Here is a 20,946-nt window from a genome sequence, read left to right as displayed (position 1 = left end):
TTGTCATTGAAGACTTTTTCTGCTTTTCAAAGAAATGTATATAGTTGAAACTATTTGCAGTTATATGTTGGTTTTGTTGGCTCTTTTTCCTCGCATCGCCACCCACATGGTTATGCTCCACATACACCAAAAGTATGGGGGATGGAGAATAAAACGCAGACTCTTGCTGAAAATTATCTGAAAAACCAAACAATTGTTTCCGCGTTGGACCAAATAAAAAGTGGACAGAGCATTGTGGAAGTTATAAATGGCTTTCTCTTTCTACCTTCAATTTAACTCCACTCCACCTGTGGGTAACACCTCCGCATTTTTCCCAGGGCGGGTGGGTGTTTTGTGAGGATGAAAGTGCACTTTATTGCACATTATAGCCCACGCATGGATGATCTCGTTGAAGATTGCCAGCAAAGAGGGTTTCTGTTTCACGTACACATCAAGAGCTTTTTTTTTTGACGCGATGGCTTTTGGGGAGAAAAATTGAGAAAAAAGCGGGAAATATCAAAGAGAGCTTTTTTTGGGGGGGGGGGGTGGGGAGGGAAGATTCCAAATGGGAGAGTATAGAGTTTCACCCTAGTGGGATGTTGGAATGAAATTCATTGAATTCCTCGGGAGAAAAGCAAGGTTATCCGCCTTTGAGGGTAGTGAAATTGAAGCTTTTTTTGCGGCTATGGAAAACTCTCATTGGAATTCAACACATCCCCCCACTTCAGGCCAGCATCAGCGGTCCTGGTAGCTGGTTACAAAAGTACACTGCCACACTGAGCGCATGCTTCCTTCCAGTCATTTCCACAACACTTTCCAATTTCCAATACTCTCACCGTGAGAGATGCTCTTTGATGGTTTTGGAGGGAGCTTTTTGGAGGTTTGAGGGGTAACCCCGTGGGCGATTGAAATTTTCTGTGAGAAGGAATTCAAGATGAATTAACAGGGAGTACCTCATGACAGGCCTCCGCAATGTGAAGCTCTCACCGGGAAATCACTTAAAATTCCCACCTCAGTAAACAACCCCCCAAAAAATAGCCTCAAGGGGGTGTAACAATAAGAGGGAATGAATGATTCCTGAGCCTCACTGGGTCATTGACCAACCCCCTCTTCATCAATACCTCCATGCATATATGTATGTATATGTGTGTGTTGAAAGTGTCTGAGGAGGAGGGAAAAGTAGCATCTCTTCCGGATGATATGGCGTGTAAACAGAAGCTTGAATAAAGCTTTCCACTTTGTGCTCTGCGTCAAAGGAAAGTGAACACATTGTATTGGGGTGAGGGGAGAAGGTGAACCCTCGAGGAGATTGTGTTTGAGGCTTATAGGCTGCATGAGGGGGGATATAGTATATTGTGGTGGAAAATGAGACGATGCAACTGGGAAAATGTGCGAGGGCACATCCAACTACCTAAATTAGCTTTCTGTGTAAGCTATTTGGTTGAGAGTGGCATCATCAACTCACCTGGGTTTATTTCATCATCTTCACACCCCATATTGAGAGGAGTATTCTGTACGCGCGGAGGCGCCAAAAGTACTTTCCCAAACCCCACTTACCCAGCTAAAATGGCTCGGATACCACAATTATGCGTTGGCAAAAGCATCGCTCCTCTGCCATTGGCATGGGGGTGTGTGATTTAGCGACACACACACACGACATAATAACAGAGAGAACAACAGATGCTTTTTATGCTGGGAATTTCAATTCCCCAACCAAGGACCTACGAGGATCCATTGCTCTTCACCGGGGGGCTCTTGTGTGCGAAATTTGAGCTCCCGAAACGGAGTGACTGCTTTCACATTATCCCGCGATCCCGGGAGTACATTTTGAGTACAATTTGCATGATGTAATGTGATTAATGTGTGGGTGGATGAAATTCGACATGAGACGGGTGTTTTAGCGCGTTTCTACACCTCAAGTGCTTCTTAAACACTCTCTCGTACCCCATATGAAAATTATATTGAAAACAAAATGAATTGCTTTACAATTTTTATTTTTTTAAAGCTCTGCAGAAAATGCGGTGGAAATGCCCTGTTACTTTTGTCATCATATGACTCATATGACTATAATCGAAGTTTCCTATTAAAATAAATAAAATGGAATATAAATATCGAGATAGTATATGGATAATTTAATGGGAAATTCCCACTCTACTTCATTATCGATATATCCTGGTCGATTTAGAGGAAACATACGTGTATTAAGTTTTTTTCCAAATGCTTACGTGATCCAATTTTTCTTGGTTTTTTGTATGTACATTTCTAAAGCTTGCAAAAACTGTTGCAGACTTTCTGCCAACGATATCTCATTTAATGAATTTTTTATACGACTTGACAAATGATCATTTTAAATTAAAGGGGTGGGTGGTTGAATCGATTTTCGATCAAAGAAATACAAAAATTATATTTTAATTTTTATAAGCTTATTTGATGGAATTTACCCAATCACCAGCTTTTATAGGAATGAGCTTTTCGTATATTTTTTATTTAATTTTAATAAAATAAACTTCATCAAATTTTTAAGTAAATTGAAAAAATTAATGAGAAAAGACAATTCAATTCTTATTAAAAAATGATTTTAAAAGGAACGTATTTTAGGAATACGTAAAGGATCTAAAGTTAAATTACAAAATCAATTAACTCACTTTAATCCCCATTATATGGAAACGCATGACCTTCTTAAGTCATCCTCGTATACATTCTGGATTGTGCCACGAATCCTGGCGATGACGTCTTCCGCATCCCACGGGGAATTAATTAAAATCCTTCCATGTAGTTTCCCTGTCAGACAAAAAGGGAGTGATGGAAGTTTGTTGTATATATTCTGAATGAATGCTAAAGATGAGTTGAATGCAAATCACATCGCATCCCTTACCGCTCTGTCGTCACAGCTTTTTTCCCATCCATTCGCTTTCCCTTTGACCCGGGTCGCGTGTTTACAATTCAGAATCATTCGGTGCGCTTAATTAAATCTCTCTGGGAGTGAAAGACCATTCTTCGGGGATTGAGGCGGTGTAATGGGTGGGCGCAATTCCTTCGGTATGTGGAGATGAAATGAAAGTTTACCACCGCTCTGGTTGTTTGTTGGGAAGGGAATAAATATGTTCCGCAGAAGAGATGAAGAGGTTGTTGTAGCAGTTGGGGACCATTTGGTGTTCACGACCTACTCTCAGAGGGGTGTTTTTGGGGGGAGTTTATGTGTGGAAATTGACAAAGTTGAAGGATTTCAACTTTCTCAAGTGCAGCAATTTGCAGAAATTTTCCAACCAAAAGATTCTCTGCGCTCAAATTCTTTTCTTACCACCAATATGGCAATTGGGTGCGCTCTGATTTTCCTTTCAACCCTCTGTGTTTGCTCACGTGATCCCTGATTGCCCAATAGTACTCAATGGGGTTCCCTTTGAGCTCTTTGTGACAATTTTCAAAGTCAATGTGCTGTAAAATGAGTGGTTTTCCAATGGGAAAAAAATTCTACATGGTCAAGAACCTCCCATAGTGACTTTTTGCTCCCACAATTTTTGGTTCAATGAAAATCACAGCAAAAATCCCATTTTATTCGTTTGCCCCATGCACCCCATTGCAATTTAGTACTTTTCGTCTTTCAACCAGACCCATATAGTGTTGGGGGAAGAAACCCTTCTTGTGCGAACAATAAATTTCTCTCTCCATGCCATGATTATTAAGCAAGGCAGAGCACGACGAATATAAATCCAAGAGCCATTTATATATTTTATTTTAGACACACTGTACGCGTTTTTTCATACTCTTTTCATGCTCCCTTTTTTAGTGCTTCTGGATCACCCCTACCCCTGAGCGGCACCTTCCTCCAACTCCTGCCGCAATATTAGGGCGAAAAATCTCACCTCGGGAAATTTTCACGCGCTCCCACCACTGATACCACAGTGTGAGGTAGCAAAAAAATGCTTGGGAAAGAATAAATGCCACCCACTCAAAACCTCATATCTTGTCCGTTTTATTATGATTTCTTTCTCCTGTACATGGTTGGTGTTCCTTCACGTCCCATACCTACCATTTAACTCACTCCAGGAGGTACACAGAAAAAAAGGAGAAGGAGGGTAAAGCCCATCCTGCAAGGAAGAAAATTTACGAGCATCCGTCTGTTTGGTTTAATGTTAAATTGTTGTTATTTCATGTGGAACAAGAGAAAATTTTACCATGAACAAATGAAAGAAAATTTCTACGTTGAAAAAAAAAACGTTCTCATCTTCCCACAGTCAAATTAATTCACTTTTTGCAAACAATCTTTTTTTTTGTCTTGCTTGTTCAAGACTCGAGCTGTGGAGGCTTTCCTTGAGCCTTTCTCCCAAAGGAGAGGGTATTTGTTGTGTATACTTTGTCTTCCTGGAAAGCGGAAATAATTGTTTAGTGAAGGATAAAACATGCATATTATACCCTTTTTATGAATATTATAAGTAATTCATTTTTTTTACTCAAAGAGCTTTACACTCAAAATTACTTTTATGATGTATTTAAGCATATTACATTTTTTTATTCAATATTTTTTATTAATACAATTTTCTTCCCCCCATTCTCTTCCACCCTCGGCCAACTACTATACATATTTGCCAACAAATCTCCTTGAGCTTTCATTCAATGTGAAGAAAATGTTGCTCGAGATGAAAAAAAAAAGATAATTTATAACTCATAAAAGAAATCCCATCGGAATGGGCTCTTAGGCAAATGGGAGACAATATATTCGCGCGCATTTTATGGGAATCATAAAACAAACTTGCAAAGTCTCACAGTAACCATTAAAATTATTTTCAATAAGCCACCCGCAAGAAATGACGAGAAAATCCGCAGTATATGGAATTTTATCATGATATACAAGAAACATGCGACCAAAAGGAGAACAATTTACAAAGTTACGAAGCTTTATGGTCTCAGCTGAGAGCTTAAAGTTTTTAATTTAATGAATGCCACCCCAACACCATGATATTTTATTCACTTTTGATTTACACCATCCTGTTTATGTGCGAAAGGAGAAGGATAATACTCTCACATAGAGAGTGAGAGAGAATAAGATCTGTATGAGTGAGATTTTATAGAACTTTGTATGCTCTTTTCTATATTCTGTCCATCCAACGTTATGTATGTACGTACACCTCCTCCTCCACTCATCAAGGATACATGGAGCAAAATGAGTAGTTAGAAGGGCTTAATCTATGGGTAAAGAGAGTGTAGAGAAGACTAAATTGCATGTGCCATTAATTTAATATTAATATGACGCAATCTGATGTTAATTACAATCCTTCTTGCCATGCTCAAAAGGACACTTCAGTGATTTCCCTTTAAGCCATCCACAATATTTCCAGCAAATCTTCCTTCCTAAAGCAAGGGAATTAATTTTCCAGTAACTATGCAATTATTCTCCATTTGCACAGAGAGAGAATTAACAAAACTTTTACCCATGTAACTACCACATGGGTAGATGTACTAAATTAATAATAAAGTTTAAGTTATGCTTAGGCAAAAGCTCCCTAGTGTGACGCACGTGAGCTCTGCTAAAACCTCTTGCAGTGCTTCCCTTTATGCACTAGGCGATGGTCCTTTTTAATTCATTTTCTTTGAAAGATTTTCACTTTTTTTCATTACATTTCTAAAATATTTAATTTTTCTCTTTAAAGAAAATAAGCTTTTAATGAGAATATTTCTTAAAAAGTTTCATGTAAAATTTCAAAGTTCTCGGAAACTTTGAAAAGCACTTGACAACATAAATTATTTTAAAAGTTCCTGATAGCATGAAGACAATATTTTGAAGGTCTTATAAGTTTATTATTAAGTATTGACAGACGGAAGAAGCTTAAGTCACAGTGAAAAATTAAATACAATAAAAATGAAAAATAAATAAATAGACCCACAAGACAATATGTACTGACAAAACTCTCAAATGATTCTCGTCAATTCTCTTCCCTTAACTCAAGCTTCCCATGGGAAATTGTGTCAGAGATAGCATGGGAACATTCACCCCACTACCACCACCACCCTAAGGCTGCAACAATGGGCCATATAGAGCGGGTGGAAAAGAGTTTAGCTGAAGCACAAAGTACCTCCTTCAAGCTCTATATGTTGCAAGAAGTAGAGAGCACGTGATTCTATTATTGAGAAGAGGTGCAAGTTACTCCAACCCCAAAAGGTGTTTCCGCCTTCCCGCGATCTTGAGGGTGATTTAAAATTTTCAACCCCTATGAGAGGGCGTGCTGTGTGTGTGTGTTTGGCAAGAAAACACGATTTATGCACTTTTTTGAGTACCCTCTTAAGTTGCACGTTGAACGCGCCACTTGAAAGCGAAACTCCATCTCCCATTTTTCTCCAACGTTCTTTGTTGATGGAAAACAATTACAAGAAGATTGCTGTTGGTGATGAATTGAAGGAGTAAAATTGCACCCTAAAAGAGCTTTTGGAGCCACATGTTACGAAATCTCTCACATTGGGTTCAAAAGTTCCCATTTAAATTGAAATAAATTGGCATTTTGAAGGAAATGGCTGAGATTCCATCAAATGCATCAATTTTCCTAATCAATTAAATGCCAAACTAAGAGATGCGATGGCTACAATGACTTCCCGTGGGAACAGAAAAAAAGCTTTCAGTATGAAACAATTTTCTGTCACGCCGTGGGCAATGATGGAGTTATTTTGAGGATGATTGACGGAGTTGGTGGCATAAAAAAAAAGCTCATCAGAATCGTCTCTTGTGAAAAATGATTACCAAGAATAGATGACCTACCAGTCAGCTGCAGCTGGACGGTCAAGTTCGTGCGGGAAAGCGTGTGGAGCTGAAAAATTAACTTTATTGCAAAATCATGAATTTTCACCCCTTTTGGCACCCTCCTCAAGTGACTTTTCGCAAAAGGGAAGCAACCAATAAATCATTCCCCATTGGCACTTTATCAATAAACCTTTCGCAATTTCATGTGCTCGTGACACATACTGTTGCAGAAAAGGATATAGATTCATCTTATCCCCCATATCTCCTTCGATAAGAAAGAAATGTCCCATGAAATAGAAGGGAAATTAAGTTCACTGACTGTTGCAATTTTAAAGCTGTGATTTTTTTGAATTTCGCAAAGAATATGATTTTATTTAAAAAATTTACTATTTTTTTTAAATAAGGCGTTGAAAGGAGTTTATTCGTTTCACTGAGGGAAAAGAATAAATAATAATCGCCATCTAGCCCTGCCACTGTCTACTGGGATCTGCTAGAAAAATCAGGTAGGTATTTGCCTAAAATTGCCAACAATGACGTCATCATTGTGTTTTTTTTTAATTTTTCTACATGAAATTTTTACAATACTTTGTGTATTAAAAAACAATGGAAAATGGGACGTTTTTGGCGATTTCTTACGTTGTTCTAATGAGAGGTTTTCCCTCAAAGAAACGAATAAAATCTTTTTAATTTTTGAATCTCAACTTAACAACTAATTTAAAGTGATAAAATCAAATCTCCTTCAAAGAGAATAAAAATTTCTCTTGCATTCAGAAATACGAAAATTCCTACGTTTTATGCTTTTTATGTACCAACATCATTTCATACTTTTCGCAGTATTTAATGAGTCTTTTGTACGAATGAGATTATGCTTTTAATTTCTCTGGCAATAAGCTCCGCAAGATTACCTTTGTAAGAACCCAAACCCTCTTTTTCATATTTATTTTCCATTCTTGAATAAGTACATTATATAGTTTTTGCAAAAGTAACCCTTTAGTTTTAAGCAACCACGCCACGTCGTGTGGTGCAATTCAGAGGGAACCCTCAGACCCATTCCATATATGGAGTCAGGTAAGCCAGGTGTTGCGATGTATACTATCCATGAGATGGATGAGAGGTGAGATAAGCGCTGAGTTATCGCCACAGACCAAAATTGTAATATTTACACAAGACTGCCATTGAGCTTGAGGGATGGGGGTGGGGGTGGAAAAAGGGTTGAAATTGCACCACAACAGAAGCATGTATGCCCCCATTTCTGCGGGGGATGAAATAACGTGACCAGACTTGAATATTTCGTCAGGTGTCAACATACACCAAATACGAGATTCACTCCTTTAACCCACCCCCAACAGGAGGATGTCACAGTAAGAAAATGTATTCCACCGAGGATGTACAAAAAGGATGGAAACTTCCTCGAGTATTGCTTCAGCAAGCACGAAAGTTTCTCTTTTCACAGGGGGCAAAATTTGTCCCAACACCATACGTATAGTTAATTGTTTAAGGAGCCGTGGGTTGCCGGAAGGGGATGAAAGATTCTCTGTTGAGCTCTTGCACATTTCATGAATAATGCGAAGGAAGGAAAATTGGCTGTATCCTCAAACAAATGGGGTTCACCATATCATATGGTTGCATATAAGAGAGTTCATCTCCACACCATGACCTAAATTCCCATGAAAAGAGGATCCCATGTCCTTTCGGGGCTCATACACATGTCATTTGCATTGTACAATGAATGCAAATGAAATTATCCCTTAACTAATATCCAAAAGTTAATTCTTCATACTGGATAAATATTACATTTAAATACCGCGAACAAGGATTCAAACCTGCATCCTTGTTTGTGAAAAATTCACCACACCTTTTATACTTGTAGCGTGAAAAAGAAAATGTTTTCCACATCAAATTATGTGGAAATCGTTTCCCAGGATTCTGCAGGAATTTCAAGGATTCTGGCGAAATTTTCCATCGATATTTGGGAAATTCCAAACCAGATGGCGCGATAAAAGGATTTCCCTCGAGGCAAACCACGTAATATTAAAGTATTCTCCGTGCATTAGTCGAGAGTCCTGCTTGGACAAACTTTAGCCACAGAGAGAGAGTTTTGGGGATTAAACAACAGCAAAGGGGATTATGTGAGGAAATAGCTGGACAATGCTATTAGAATATATGCCGACAAACGAGACTAGAATAGCCATAAATGTACCTCTTTCCATACCATTCACTTTAATAATATAAAAATATTTTTGCAATTTTCACCCAAATATTTGCACTCTCGTTTAAAAAGCTGCACGACAAAATGCAGCAAAAGGGCAAAAAGGTAAAATGTGTGCAAAAGCTTTTTATATGTCAGCACACCCTCATGAATTCAAATATTAATTTAGAATCTTCCTCGCCGTCCTCCATCCCGCATTTCCATCTATAAAAACGTTGGGTGAATTGATTATAAAAATAGACGTGGAGTGAATAGAAGGGAAACTGTGTTGGGGCCATAGGTCAGAAATTCCTTTGGGCAGTGTAGGAGGGCAGGCAGGGCGGGGGAAAAAAGAAGAATAATGCTGAGGTGAGCTGTAAGGTTCTTCAAGGTACAATTTCTTCATTTCAATGTGTGTGCAAAAATGTGAAAGTGGCCATGACAATGGATAGGGAAAGAAAATGAATGGGTAAACCGTAAAAAAGGTCCTTCATTATACCGGATATGGTACAAATTAAAGCTGAAGAATTGATCTGAAACTCTTAAGTTTGTTTTTTATAAATTGTATTAGAGGATCATTATTATATCTACATAATTTTTGTTCATATCATTAATACCGTTATTTATTTGTTTAAAACCATTTAGACAAATATTGTAAAAACAAAACTAATTTATTTTTTCTTCTTAATGAAGGATCTTTTGAAATTATTTTTCATATGGGGATTAAAAATCAATTCTAAGACTTTGGTTGCCACAAAAAAGATAAAAAGCTCTATTTCTCTTTATTTCTTTTCAAAGCTCGTTCGATCTTGCAATAATTAATTTAGAACAATAGAACAACATATTCCACATAATTTTGACAATTTTCGACTTCAATTCTTTCTTTATCAATTCTTTATTTATCATTTAATAAACGCCACACCCCTCAAATACATAACATCATATACCTGTAAATGTAGCCTTCAGAGATCCATGTTTTTCCTACCGGTCTCCAGCTCCAATCCACAATGTTGTGAAAAACTTCACCCGTACACGCCACAAACAGCGGGGGTCTGCCTGTGATTGCGGTCAAGGGTGGAAAAGAGTTATGTGGGCTGCTTGAGGGTGGCCAAGGTATATACACACCCCCCGCAAGTGAAGCTATTTAGCATGATTTCCGCTAAAGTGTTGAGCAAACGAACTAATCAATTTCCCTTCAACTTCACCCCAAATTAACTCAATTAATCTCCTCTGTGTGCACCGGCGTGTGTGTGTATTTTGTTTCGACAGTGCATGAAAGTGGGCGGGAAGGCGCAATTGGGTGGACTCGTGGTGTAGCTCAGGGGGTGGGGGAGGTTGGTTCATGGGGTAGCTTGTGGGGCTTTATAAATAAATTAATAGAAAATGTTTCGTTTTCCCCACATGGCAGAGAAAAAAAACTCAATATATTCCACCTTTTGGTCACACAATGGGGGGTAGCTCACAGTGTGGAGGTTTTCATCCCAGACCCAGAGCGGAGGCTGCCTTCCACCAATTGCCCTGTCCAAACGAATTTGTGTCGACTAAATAATTCACTTGATAAAAAGTCTTGGTGGGGGTGTGTACAAACAGCGCAGAGAGTTTGGGGTTGAAACCCTCATTTCGGACTTTGGTATTTTTGGGGTATTTCTGCAATGGGAAAACAATCAAAACCACATGGAGCCCCCACAGAAACACGAGGCACACATATATACCCCGGGACAGCTCAATTTGATGGGAAATTGCTTCCCAAAATCCTCTCACTTGGTCGCACAGGGGTGAGTTGACTCGTAAAGCGGCGTCAAGGAATTATAAATGAGGCCAATTTCATGATGAAGAATGCCAATTGGATTGATGGTAAACTTGTATATTGGATGAGTGAGGAAAGGCCATCAGCTCACCCCATCCTGATGGGAAAGTCGTAAGGGAGGATGGGGGCGCCCCTTGTGCGTCCAAAATGTCCAAAAACACACCAATCTTTCATGGAAGTCAAAGAGATAAATCGTCTCCATCATGTTTGGGACACACCATTATATAGGGCGAGGGAAATCTGTCTCTCGAAAACACATCAGTCTGCATCTATGGACACCATCTTCCACCCACAACCACTCAATTTGCATAAATATTGTGGCTGCTGTGGAATTTTCCTCTTACAAACTCCTAGTGGATGAGCTAAAGATATTGTGGGTTGTTTTCCTTTATTTTTTTCGTGTATATTCCCTCGTTCCATTGAAAAATTAGATTTATAACATTCACCCTCGGCATTATCATCATCATCAACAGCTTCATCACTTCAAGTGGCTCCTTTTGCAATTTAAAATCATGTCCTCGGGGGAGTTTGTTGGAAAAATATATTGCATAAAATGCGGGTTTCTTCATCAGTCACACTGCATTTCTCCACTCGTTCATCATGCCCAAGATACAGTGGAAAATGTCTTTGAGAATGGGTAAGAAAATCTCAGCAAAATCAATGTGAAAAGCTCTAAGGATAATTTTATAAAATGAAAAAGAAATTTTATAAACCCCTCGATGCTAAATTTATTTCCTTGCAATACTTTTTGTTCTTTATTAAAGGAAAAAGATAGAGTAGCATAACAAATCTTAATTGAATTTTTAAAGAAATTTCCGTTATAGAAATAACTAAATTTTGATTCTTCAATGTGACAAAAAAAGCTTCAACTACATAGAGAAAACTTTGGAAGATGTTACCGCTATATGGCCAAAAACATATAACTTTGTAATAGAAAAATAAATTACATTTATTGATATTATGGGATGCCTCACAAAAGTTTCTTTCCAATTCAGAGAAAGAATTTATTCATAAAAATTTTTTTATTTATTTTCTGTCATATGACAGACTTTTAATTTAATTTAAAATTGTTTATTCAACTATATTTTTTAGTGGAGCTTTTACACCCTTGTCATCTCTTCTATCCAAGGAATGAAAGTAGACACATCTGAAAAGCCCGCAGGTCCTCCTTCACATCCTAATACCCCAACTGCGTACGAAACCACACCAACTACGGTTTTTGTACCATTGATTGTAAGTGTTACAGGTGATCCTGAATCACCTTGACAGGGAATACTTCTTGGTGGACCGGGATTATCAGCACAGAATGAATTAGCTGGCATTTCTTCTATTCCCATGCTCTTGTAGATCTGTTGGCATTTCTTCAATGGGTACACTTCAAGGTGAATGAAGCGCAGTTCAGTAGAAACTATTCCACTATCAGGTACTGTAAAGCCAAAACCCTGAACTGTTAAATTTTGTCCCACATAAGATTCTTTATCAGTTTTAACTGCAACCAAGGGCGCAGGTTGAATGAAGGGTGTACTAAAATCGAAATCCGTGGGAGATTTTATAAGTCCAATGTCATTGTCAGCCGTGTCAGGATTGTAGTCAGGATGTGGAAAAACAAAGGATTTCAGTACAATTATCTGCTGACGAGGTTCATTTGCTTTAACTGATCCAGCTTCAATTTTATACACTATTAAGGAATCTTTCGATTTTGGGTCTTCGTAGATACAATGGGCCGCTGTTAGAATCCAATTTTTTGCAATAATTCCTCCACCGCAATTCCTTTCATTGAAAAGACATTCGAAAATTTCACAAATTGCCAAACGAACTTGGTAAGGAAATTGACCAACATTGGCTATTTGTCCATTGACGATCCTCGAAGTTGGATAATTGTTATTGTATGTTCTCTTTTCCTTAATTTCTGATACAGGCTTTACGTTCTAAAATGAATAATTTAAAGCATTTTTTAACACGGATATTGATTAAAAAAATACTTTCAATTTTCACTCACTTGCAATTTCACACCATTAACCAATAACATGGAAATTACCGCAAAAAACGTCACGAAAATAATTCTTTTCATGGTTATGATAATTTTCTTCAAACCACAAGAGACTCCGACAAATTCAACTAATTCACATCAACGTGAATCAGCCCTTTATATTCAGTGCCTCTTAGTAGATTCAATTAAAAAGCTATAAATTAAAAAGTCAGTTAAAATTAATTATTCAAAAAAAAAAGCAAAACAAGTTAATATCAAACGTCTAAATCCATAAAATGAGAACAAATAAAAATAAATTTCTTTATTTTTATAATAAAAGCATTTCCTGTGCGGGTGACGAGCGTGAGAGTAAAAGTTTTGTGGCATAACTTTGACCTCATAACATACATATTCTAATTTATTACACTTGATCCATTTGATGAATTATGTGAGATATTCTGTTTACAATCAAACTTCAGTGTTTTCTCTTTTTTTACTTAAAAATTTTATTTAAAAAAATATATTTCAGATTTAAATAAATTTTCATGAGTTTCATATAATTAAATAGAAAATATTCATCTTCGATGGGAAAGTGAAATAAATCGATATAATCATAATGTTACGATATTTTTAAACAAATAATTAATTATGAATTTGTTATATATATATATATATATATATTTATATTTGCAGCAAAATATAAATAGAAGTTTATCAGGTTTATTCATTAAAAAAAATATTTTTTCTACTATTTTAGAAAACTGAATTTTATTTTAAGCTCAAAGAATACATGATATTTATTCTGTAAAATAGCATTTTGTTATAATAATTTTATTTGGCTTTCTATAAACCTCATTGAATTGCAAATAAATTCTGAACATGAGTTTATGCTGAAGTAGCACTGCTATGAATTTCAATTCCATTTATTATTTTATTGAAAGCTCATTGAAATATTTGAAAGCTCATTTGGAGCTTTTAAAGCTCTTCTATCTATTGATTTATCTACCTCTATATTCATGATTATGTAATTTATTAAAGCTAATACCTCAATATTTACTAATTCTATAACGGTGTGCTTGCACGTTAATTACTTTTCAACTCTAAACCCCGGGTTTCATCACTACTGTGGAGGGGTGGATCAAACATTGTCAATTAGTCAGGGGAGATCGAAATTTGTCCACCACCTAGAGACAGGAAGTGCGCACGATCCCATCAAAATGGGTAGAAGTAAATCCAATTATGAAGAACTGCATTGTGGTTGTTGTGAGCAGAAAGGATTATCGCATCGCTTCCATATACGTCAGGCATTTATCCATCACGTGGCAAACAATATATGTACATATATCCATTCAGAAAGGGGGTGGAAATCGATAATTCAATTGCACTTCAATACCATCAGGTCAACAGCGTAAATATGCAAAAGAGTGTGGGCATCAAATGCTATGTATCCTTTTCATCAAATAAATTATTTGCTTTCACAGTTGATTTTGCAAATCATACCACATTGACTATAGCTTGCTGCCAAATGGGATAAATGAATTACCTATATACTTGTTGGTATAGTGATCCGGTATGAATGATGCAGTTTTGTTAATTTATATTAACTTTAGGGGCAATTTGGTAATAAACACTGTACATACACACTACTCGTGAAAAAAAAACTTTTGGGGTAACATTTTTAGAAAATAATTAAATTAAAAGTTTGTAAAATTAATTAATTAATTTCTCTGCAATGTGTTTAACACGAAATCTCCTAATCTTGGTTTTATTATTATTTTCAACTTAATTACTGTAGAATGCCTAAAAGAATGCAAACTAATGAAAAGGATTTTACGATGTAATCAAAATATAAAATTTTATGCAACCCAAGTTGGGAAAGTTTTCCTTTATGCTTTTCAGAAGTTTTCATCTGAAAAAAAAAAACTCTGTGAAAGCTCTTGGAAAATTCTACAAAGTTTCACATATATAGTGAAGCTATATGGAGGAGAAATGCATTCACAAGTCAATGTAAATTCTCATACTCGCCCCTATATGCGGAACAAATGGGGCACAATGAAATGTAATTTGCATTTAGAACAATCAATGCCGCAGAATCAACAAATGAATATTTATACCACAATGGCTATTGTTGAGAAAAATCAACGAGTCGGTGTAATGCATTGGAATAATCTGCTTTTCATTGATTCCAAAACGATTTCCACTTGGCTTTAAGTGGGTGGTTTTCATGATTTACTATCGGGCAAGCGTTATGCATTGTCCACATATACATGGGATAAAAATTATCTATACAATGTGGGGATGATATGGGGGAGTAGATAGGGATAGGTGGTAAAACACCCCCAATTGGGATATTCAATTAATTTATCTATTGTGTATTTTTTGCGGTTGGAAATGGATACACAGACCAGTAGCATGATAATTGGCCAATTTACATTTTCAACTCATCCATCTATGAGCAAATCCAATGTCCCCCACTATATGTGATGGTGCTGCACACATCCCAGGAACTTTGGAAAGTTATTGTGCCAGTCCCAGCACTTTTTGGGAGCGGGGGTTTGTTGTGTTGTATGTATACGTTTTTGGGGGGCAATATCAGCAAAACCACCACACTATATAGCTTTTGTGGGAGATTCTGTGTGTACATTAATTCTCGGTTGTACTTAATTAAACAATAACGCACAGAGTGTGCTTTATATAGGAAACTTCATATTGCCAGTGGATCAATTTTATGGATTGGGGACAAATTGCACTGATAACGGTCCAAGAGTCTGGCTAATTAATGCATTGAACAGAGTACCGTGGTGAGATTATGCCACGATTTATGGTTTCAAACTAACATTTTCAATTACAACCGCCCACATCCTCTCACTGTGTGTGTGTAACATTCTAACATTTCCACATGCTCATTTGAAGAGTAATTTAATTATTCCCAAGCAATGTCCCTTACTCTGTATAATAATTAAATTGTGAATGTATTCATGAGTCCGAGATGGGGGAATTAAATTTTACTTTAGTATCACTGAAACACATCCGGAATATTATTTGTAATTTGCATGTGGAAGCACTCTTTTCTATTTTTGCATAATACCCCATGATTTTTATATGTTTTTTTTTAACATTAAAATTATATATAGAGAATTTTTTATTACCTACTTAATTATGTCAGTAAAATTATCATTTAATCCTAAAAGAGTAAGTCCAATTATTTTTTTTTACTTTAAATTCAACAGAACAAAAAAATTCACGGTACTCTCTCTTTCATACAACGACGTTTCGGGAGCTTTTTTCCCCTTCATCAGATCAGTAATACTATTAAGAAAAATTTTGGCTTAAAAAACATACAAAGTAGAAAACTATTCAAACTTTAGAGAGCATTTCAATCAACATTTTTAACTGTTTTACTTAACTGATGGAAAAGGAAAAAAAAAGTTCTCAAAACTTCGTTTAAAACATGCATAGAGAAACTACTATATGATACACTCTGTCCATCCACCCACAGCATAAAATCGAGCATAAAACAACACTAGCAATTAGTATTGCCAAGGTCTTGAATAAAACAAATAAACGTATCCAGAAAGCCATTTAATTTTATCTCATTAGAAAATTCTTTGAAAAAATCATTCCTAATCTTTATAAACTGCCATCTTCTCTCGTCAATTCTTCCTAGATCCCATTTAAGGGAGCAATTTACACCATCAGCCCTCTAGAAGAGCTTTAATGGTGTATTTTGTGAGAACAGAACAATCTTCCGTGAAGTGTAGTGAACGAAAAGCATTAATTGAATGGAATTTGAGGTGTGTGGGCGAGGTGGTTCCCGTAGAATTTTGCCACCCGTCTGTTCACATTTCATGTGTGGGTGGGTGTGTGGCTGAAGATTGCACTCAAAAGTCCAATTAGTCGTATACACCCGTAGAATGCACAAATAGGGTGGTTTATTATGCACTCCATCGGGGCGGAAGTGGGTGCAATTAGGGCAAAAGAATTCTCTTTTGGATTTTGCTTCATGATCCCTCTCGCTAGAATGTTCCAGTGTGGTGGATAAATTTATTTTTATTGGAACGACTGAGAGTCACTCGTGGAATGTTCATTTATGGCGGAGTTGATGGGTTTGGGGGTCTCCGCATTCATCGTCATCTCCCACCGAGTTCTTGAAGCAAATCCGCAAGTAAGAAAAGGAGCTATTAAGACGAAATGCTCCATAAATTAGCTGTAGTGTCCTCCGGGACACTTTCTTGGGTGGAATATATCACAGATAAAAAAAATCTCCTTCACTGCACTTTTTATCACACAATTTATAATGGAGATGTGAGCTTAGAAATTTGTGGAGTAGGATTCTAATTGAAGCAATATTTATTATTCCTTCACCTATTGATAAAGAAACATTGAATTTTTTTTAATTTTATTACAATAAGTTGAATTTTTATCGATTTTTTTGTTCCCAATTCAAAATGTTTTACTCGAAAGAAAAGACAGATCTTTGGCGATCTTTCTTTTATTCAAAGAAATAAAATGTGTCGCCGTGTAAGCTCACTCCTCCAAATGGAAACTCATTTCTTTGGTAGTTGAAGAATCCCAATTTCATTGCCACTTCATTGTGATGCAGAAGAAGAAAAACTACGGGAAGCAAAATAGTATATGGAGGACCAACACAAACTTTCCACTTTCCACGCGCAAACCAAATGAATTTAATACGAGTTTTTTCTTCTCTCCAAGTTGTTCAAAAATTCTCCATACCAACACAGTGAGACAAATCCCCATTTGGGATTTGAAATGGCATGAAAAAGTATTTTTACCATGAAAAGCTCGCGTGGAGCTTTTTTTGCCAGGGGGGGGGGGGGGGGGTAGAGTGTGGGAGTGCTAAATATCCGAGACGGAACTTTATTGCATAGAACGGATGCTCAACGAAGTAATTCATTATGCTGTGTCGGGCAGTATTTCCGGGTATGGGGGATGCTAAATAAATGACAGCTTCTGCATAGAGTTTTCCCACTGAAAATCCCCCCCCCCCACACACACACACTCTAAACTCGTTTGCTATGTTGTCCAAAAAGGAACGAAAACATCACGTCTCAGAGGAATTTCTCGTATGCATGGGAAAAATGCACCAACATGGGCAAAAGTCCAGAAATACTTCCGTTCCATGCTGGATAATTTAAAGTGATGCAAAGCCTCCCGTTTAAGTAGGTAGCTCCAAAGTGCACCGAGACGTTAACATTTAATTACAAACTCTTCTATAAGGGTGGAGAAAGTTCCTTTATCGCTGCGAGAAGAATTGTCTCGAAGGAGGCTAGAAAAAAAAAGAAAGAATTGTTCACGCTCAATGCAATTTATCACAGTACAATTTAACACCCATTAGGAGTCACCTTAATTGTCCCCCATTCCCCACACAAGACTGGAGAAAAATAAACCCAACTTGGGTAAATTGCCAATTTTTAATTATCCCACCACTTTCACAGCACAACTCCTTTCATTCTCTTCGCTGCCGGAAGTAATGACAAAAATTCTAAAAATAAATCATGTGGAATTTTTCAATTTAAAAACTGTCTCTCCCTCATCCATCAATCGATATAGAGAGAACATAAAATAATTTCCGTGTGCCCTGAATATTTTCTCTTGATTAAATTTCCGTTCCTTTCGTTTCCCGCTAAAATACGCCCCACAGCAAGTAAAAGCATAGTGAATTTACTGGGTGTATATGAAAAGCTCATATATAGAAGGGGGTGCAGTGAGAATGAGAGAAAAGGGGAGGAAATGGTCAGTATGTGGGGGAAAATTCTATATATGGATGGAAAACATTATAAGATTTTCCGTAGGCCATTCAGCACAGAAAGCATCCAGATGTGTGAGTTTTGTCGAAAGTAGGCGTATTAGGGAAATTATTAAGAGAGAAGTCTCTGTAGATAAAGATTAAATGTTTGATTATAAATTATTATTTGCTACCTTTGTAGGTATATGCGGAATAAAACTAAAGTAAAAATAAATTATGCTAAGAGAAAAAAATCCTTGAAAATATTTAATAAATCACGAGATATTGCTGAGAAATGATTTTAAATTCTTCCGTTAAAAGCTCTCTTTAATTATAAAAGGGAATAATTCTTTTTGTCGATAGTTTTGGCAAACGGTCGATTATTTTTGGAAAAAACCGGGGTTAATTTCTCAAATAATAATTGTAATAATTTAAGATATTTTATTTTTATATTAAACAACAACAACAACACACATAGCCATTTGTCCCATTACTGGGGTTGGCTTCTCACACACAAATTTTGGCTTTGATTTTTAATGACCGGCTGCCGACCTGACGTCAACCTCAGAGAGGCATTTTTGTTGCATTGTGACTTTGTGTTAGGAATATTCCTCATTCATAAGTTTTTATCACAAGCAACGGTGCAGAGCAGTCAATATCAGTTCAAGAGTTGCCTCTCGTTGTAATATTGCACTGGTGGGAACGAGTGGGGGCATTCCTGACCGAATGAGATCTTTTTTCATATCTGCATTACAGCCAATCGAACACCACCGAGCCTCGAACCCGCCGACCCTCCCAGGGACAGAGCAAACGGACACTAGGACCGTCTGCTTTGCCACTACTCTACTGGGCTCTATTTTTATATTAGATATTATTTAATTTCTCCAATACAAACAGGTTACACAGTTATTTCAATTTAAAAAAAAATCAAAACAAAAATTAAAATAAATTATGTATTTCAAACTAATTTAGACAAAAAAAATTCATATTATGTTCATCCCTTAAAAAATAATTTTTACGTGTTTTATTGCCGTTTCCCTTAATATAGATCCTCATCACTTAATCCAAAATCACAAAAAAGGATCTAGAAATGAAAATTCACAAATTCCCAATCTCAACTTTGATGCTTGGGCGGAAGTATGCGAATTAATTAATCCACATCCCAGATAAATAAAATTGCTTTGGAGGTTCAGCCGTGTGGAGAATAATGCGTACCCCGAGGGAAGGATGTATGTATGTATGTATGAAGGGTGGGATGCTAAAAGGAATGTAGTGGAAGCGCCCTAATAAAATGAGCACCCCAAATCGGTCGACAGAAAGAAATTCGGGTCAAATGGATGGCACCTCGAGAGCTGAAGAAGAGCTCAAGCGGTGTGACGATATGTTGGGGTTCGGGGGGTGAACTTGGGAAATCCTTCTCAATCACCCCCTCGGCAGAGGAAGTGGCAAAGTAAATAATCGCTTCTGCCTCTGAATTGATTTTGGCGACTCTGTCAACCACCCCCATGTCCGGAAAAGCTCGCGCGTTGATGTGGGGCTAAAAGGAAGAAGACGGAAGGCGACATGAGGGCATTCATCATTGTCATTATCAGCGCACAACTTAATAACTTGATCGATTTATTGTGAGAAACACAATTTTTGGGTTGGGGTGGGTACTCTCGTCCTTTCCATATTAAGCTACCCTCTCCCATACTACCAAAGACCCCCGGGGGGTAAAATGAATGAAAAGTAAGGGTGGATGCTGTGGAATTTTCCCTAAATCTAATTTTGAACGAGAACACAAAAAGCGAATAAAGAATGACCCTAACGAGTTGGTATGCCACACGGAGGCTTTCGAGTCATCGATAGCGTGCAATGAGATGAATTCCATTGACCACGCGAATCCACTCGAATGATCCGCCTTGGAAAAAAAATTCCACACAAAAAGCTCTGTTCTTACAAATTGCTTTCAAACAATGGATGACCCTCGTAAATTGTCTTTCTTGCACGATGACTCTCATCCTTCCATACAATTCCATAAATTTCATCTCTATTCAGGGGTGAATCCGGCTCCTCTCCATCCCCCGTATATAATAAATCGTTAAAAGAAATTACATAATTTTTCATTTGAGAAAAAAATCACATTATTAGGGAGAAAATCGATTTTATTGCCATTTTTGGAAAAAATAAATCTCTCCTAAATTTTCATCTCTTAGAAAAGGGGAAATTGAGACATCCTTCTTAATTAGAAGTCCTTTCAGTCATAATAAATAAAAGAGTTTTCTTTGCAAATGGATTTGAAAGCTGCGTATACCATCTCCCTTTTATAGAAATGATCCTGGGTAGTACATTAACTCCTTATTGCCACCCCATGCTATCCTCCAACCCCTTTTGCAGGGCAAAGCCCCTAATTCGCTTAATGAATAGCTCACGAATGACTTTTCGTGGTGCGAAGTGCGAAATGTGGGTGGTCAGTGGACACACGCCAAACGGAGAGTCAAGGATGAATGTGAGTTCGCACACAAAAATCACCCCATCGTAGGGGTTG

General features: G+C 37.1%; 2 protein-coding genes across 2 annotated transcripts in view; one reads left to right on the top strand and one right to left on the bottom strand.

Annotated features, from left to right (window-relative positions):
• The window catches only part of LOC129790766 (annexin B11), a 55,798-nt gene that overhangs the window by 28,737 nt on the left and 6,115 nt on the right, over positions 1 to 20,946 (top strand). The window lies entirely within an intron of this gene.
• LOC129789211 (mite allergen Der f 3-like) lies at positions 11,805 to 12,733 on the bottom strand. The gene is made up of 2 exons (XM_055825860.1): positions 12,704 to 12,733; positions 11,805 to 12,632 (listed from the first exon to the last, which is right to left on the bottom strand). The coding sequence occupies exons 1-2, from the start codon at positions 12,731 to 12,733 to the stop codon at positions 11,805 to 11,807; spliced, it is 858 nt and encodes a 285-aa protein (XP_055681835.1).

Source organism: Lutzomyia longipalpis, chromosome 2 (assembly GCF_024334085.1).
Source record: "Lutzomyia longipalpis isolate SR_M1_2022 chromosome 2, ASM2433408v1".
In the NCBI taxonomy this organism is placed as follows: Eukaryota; Metazoa; Arthropoda; class Insecta; order Diptera; family Psychodidae; genus Lutzomyia; species Lutzomyia longipalpis.
This window is presented reverse-complemented; position numbering and strand designations above follow the sequence as displayed.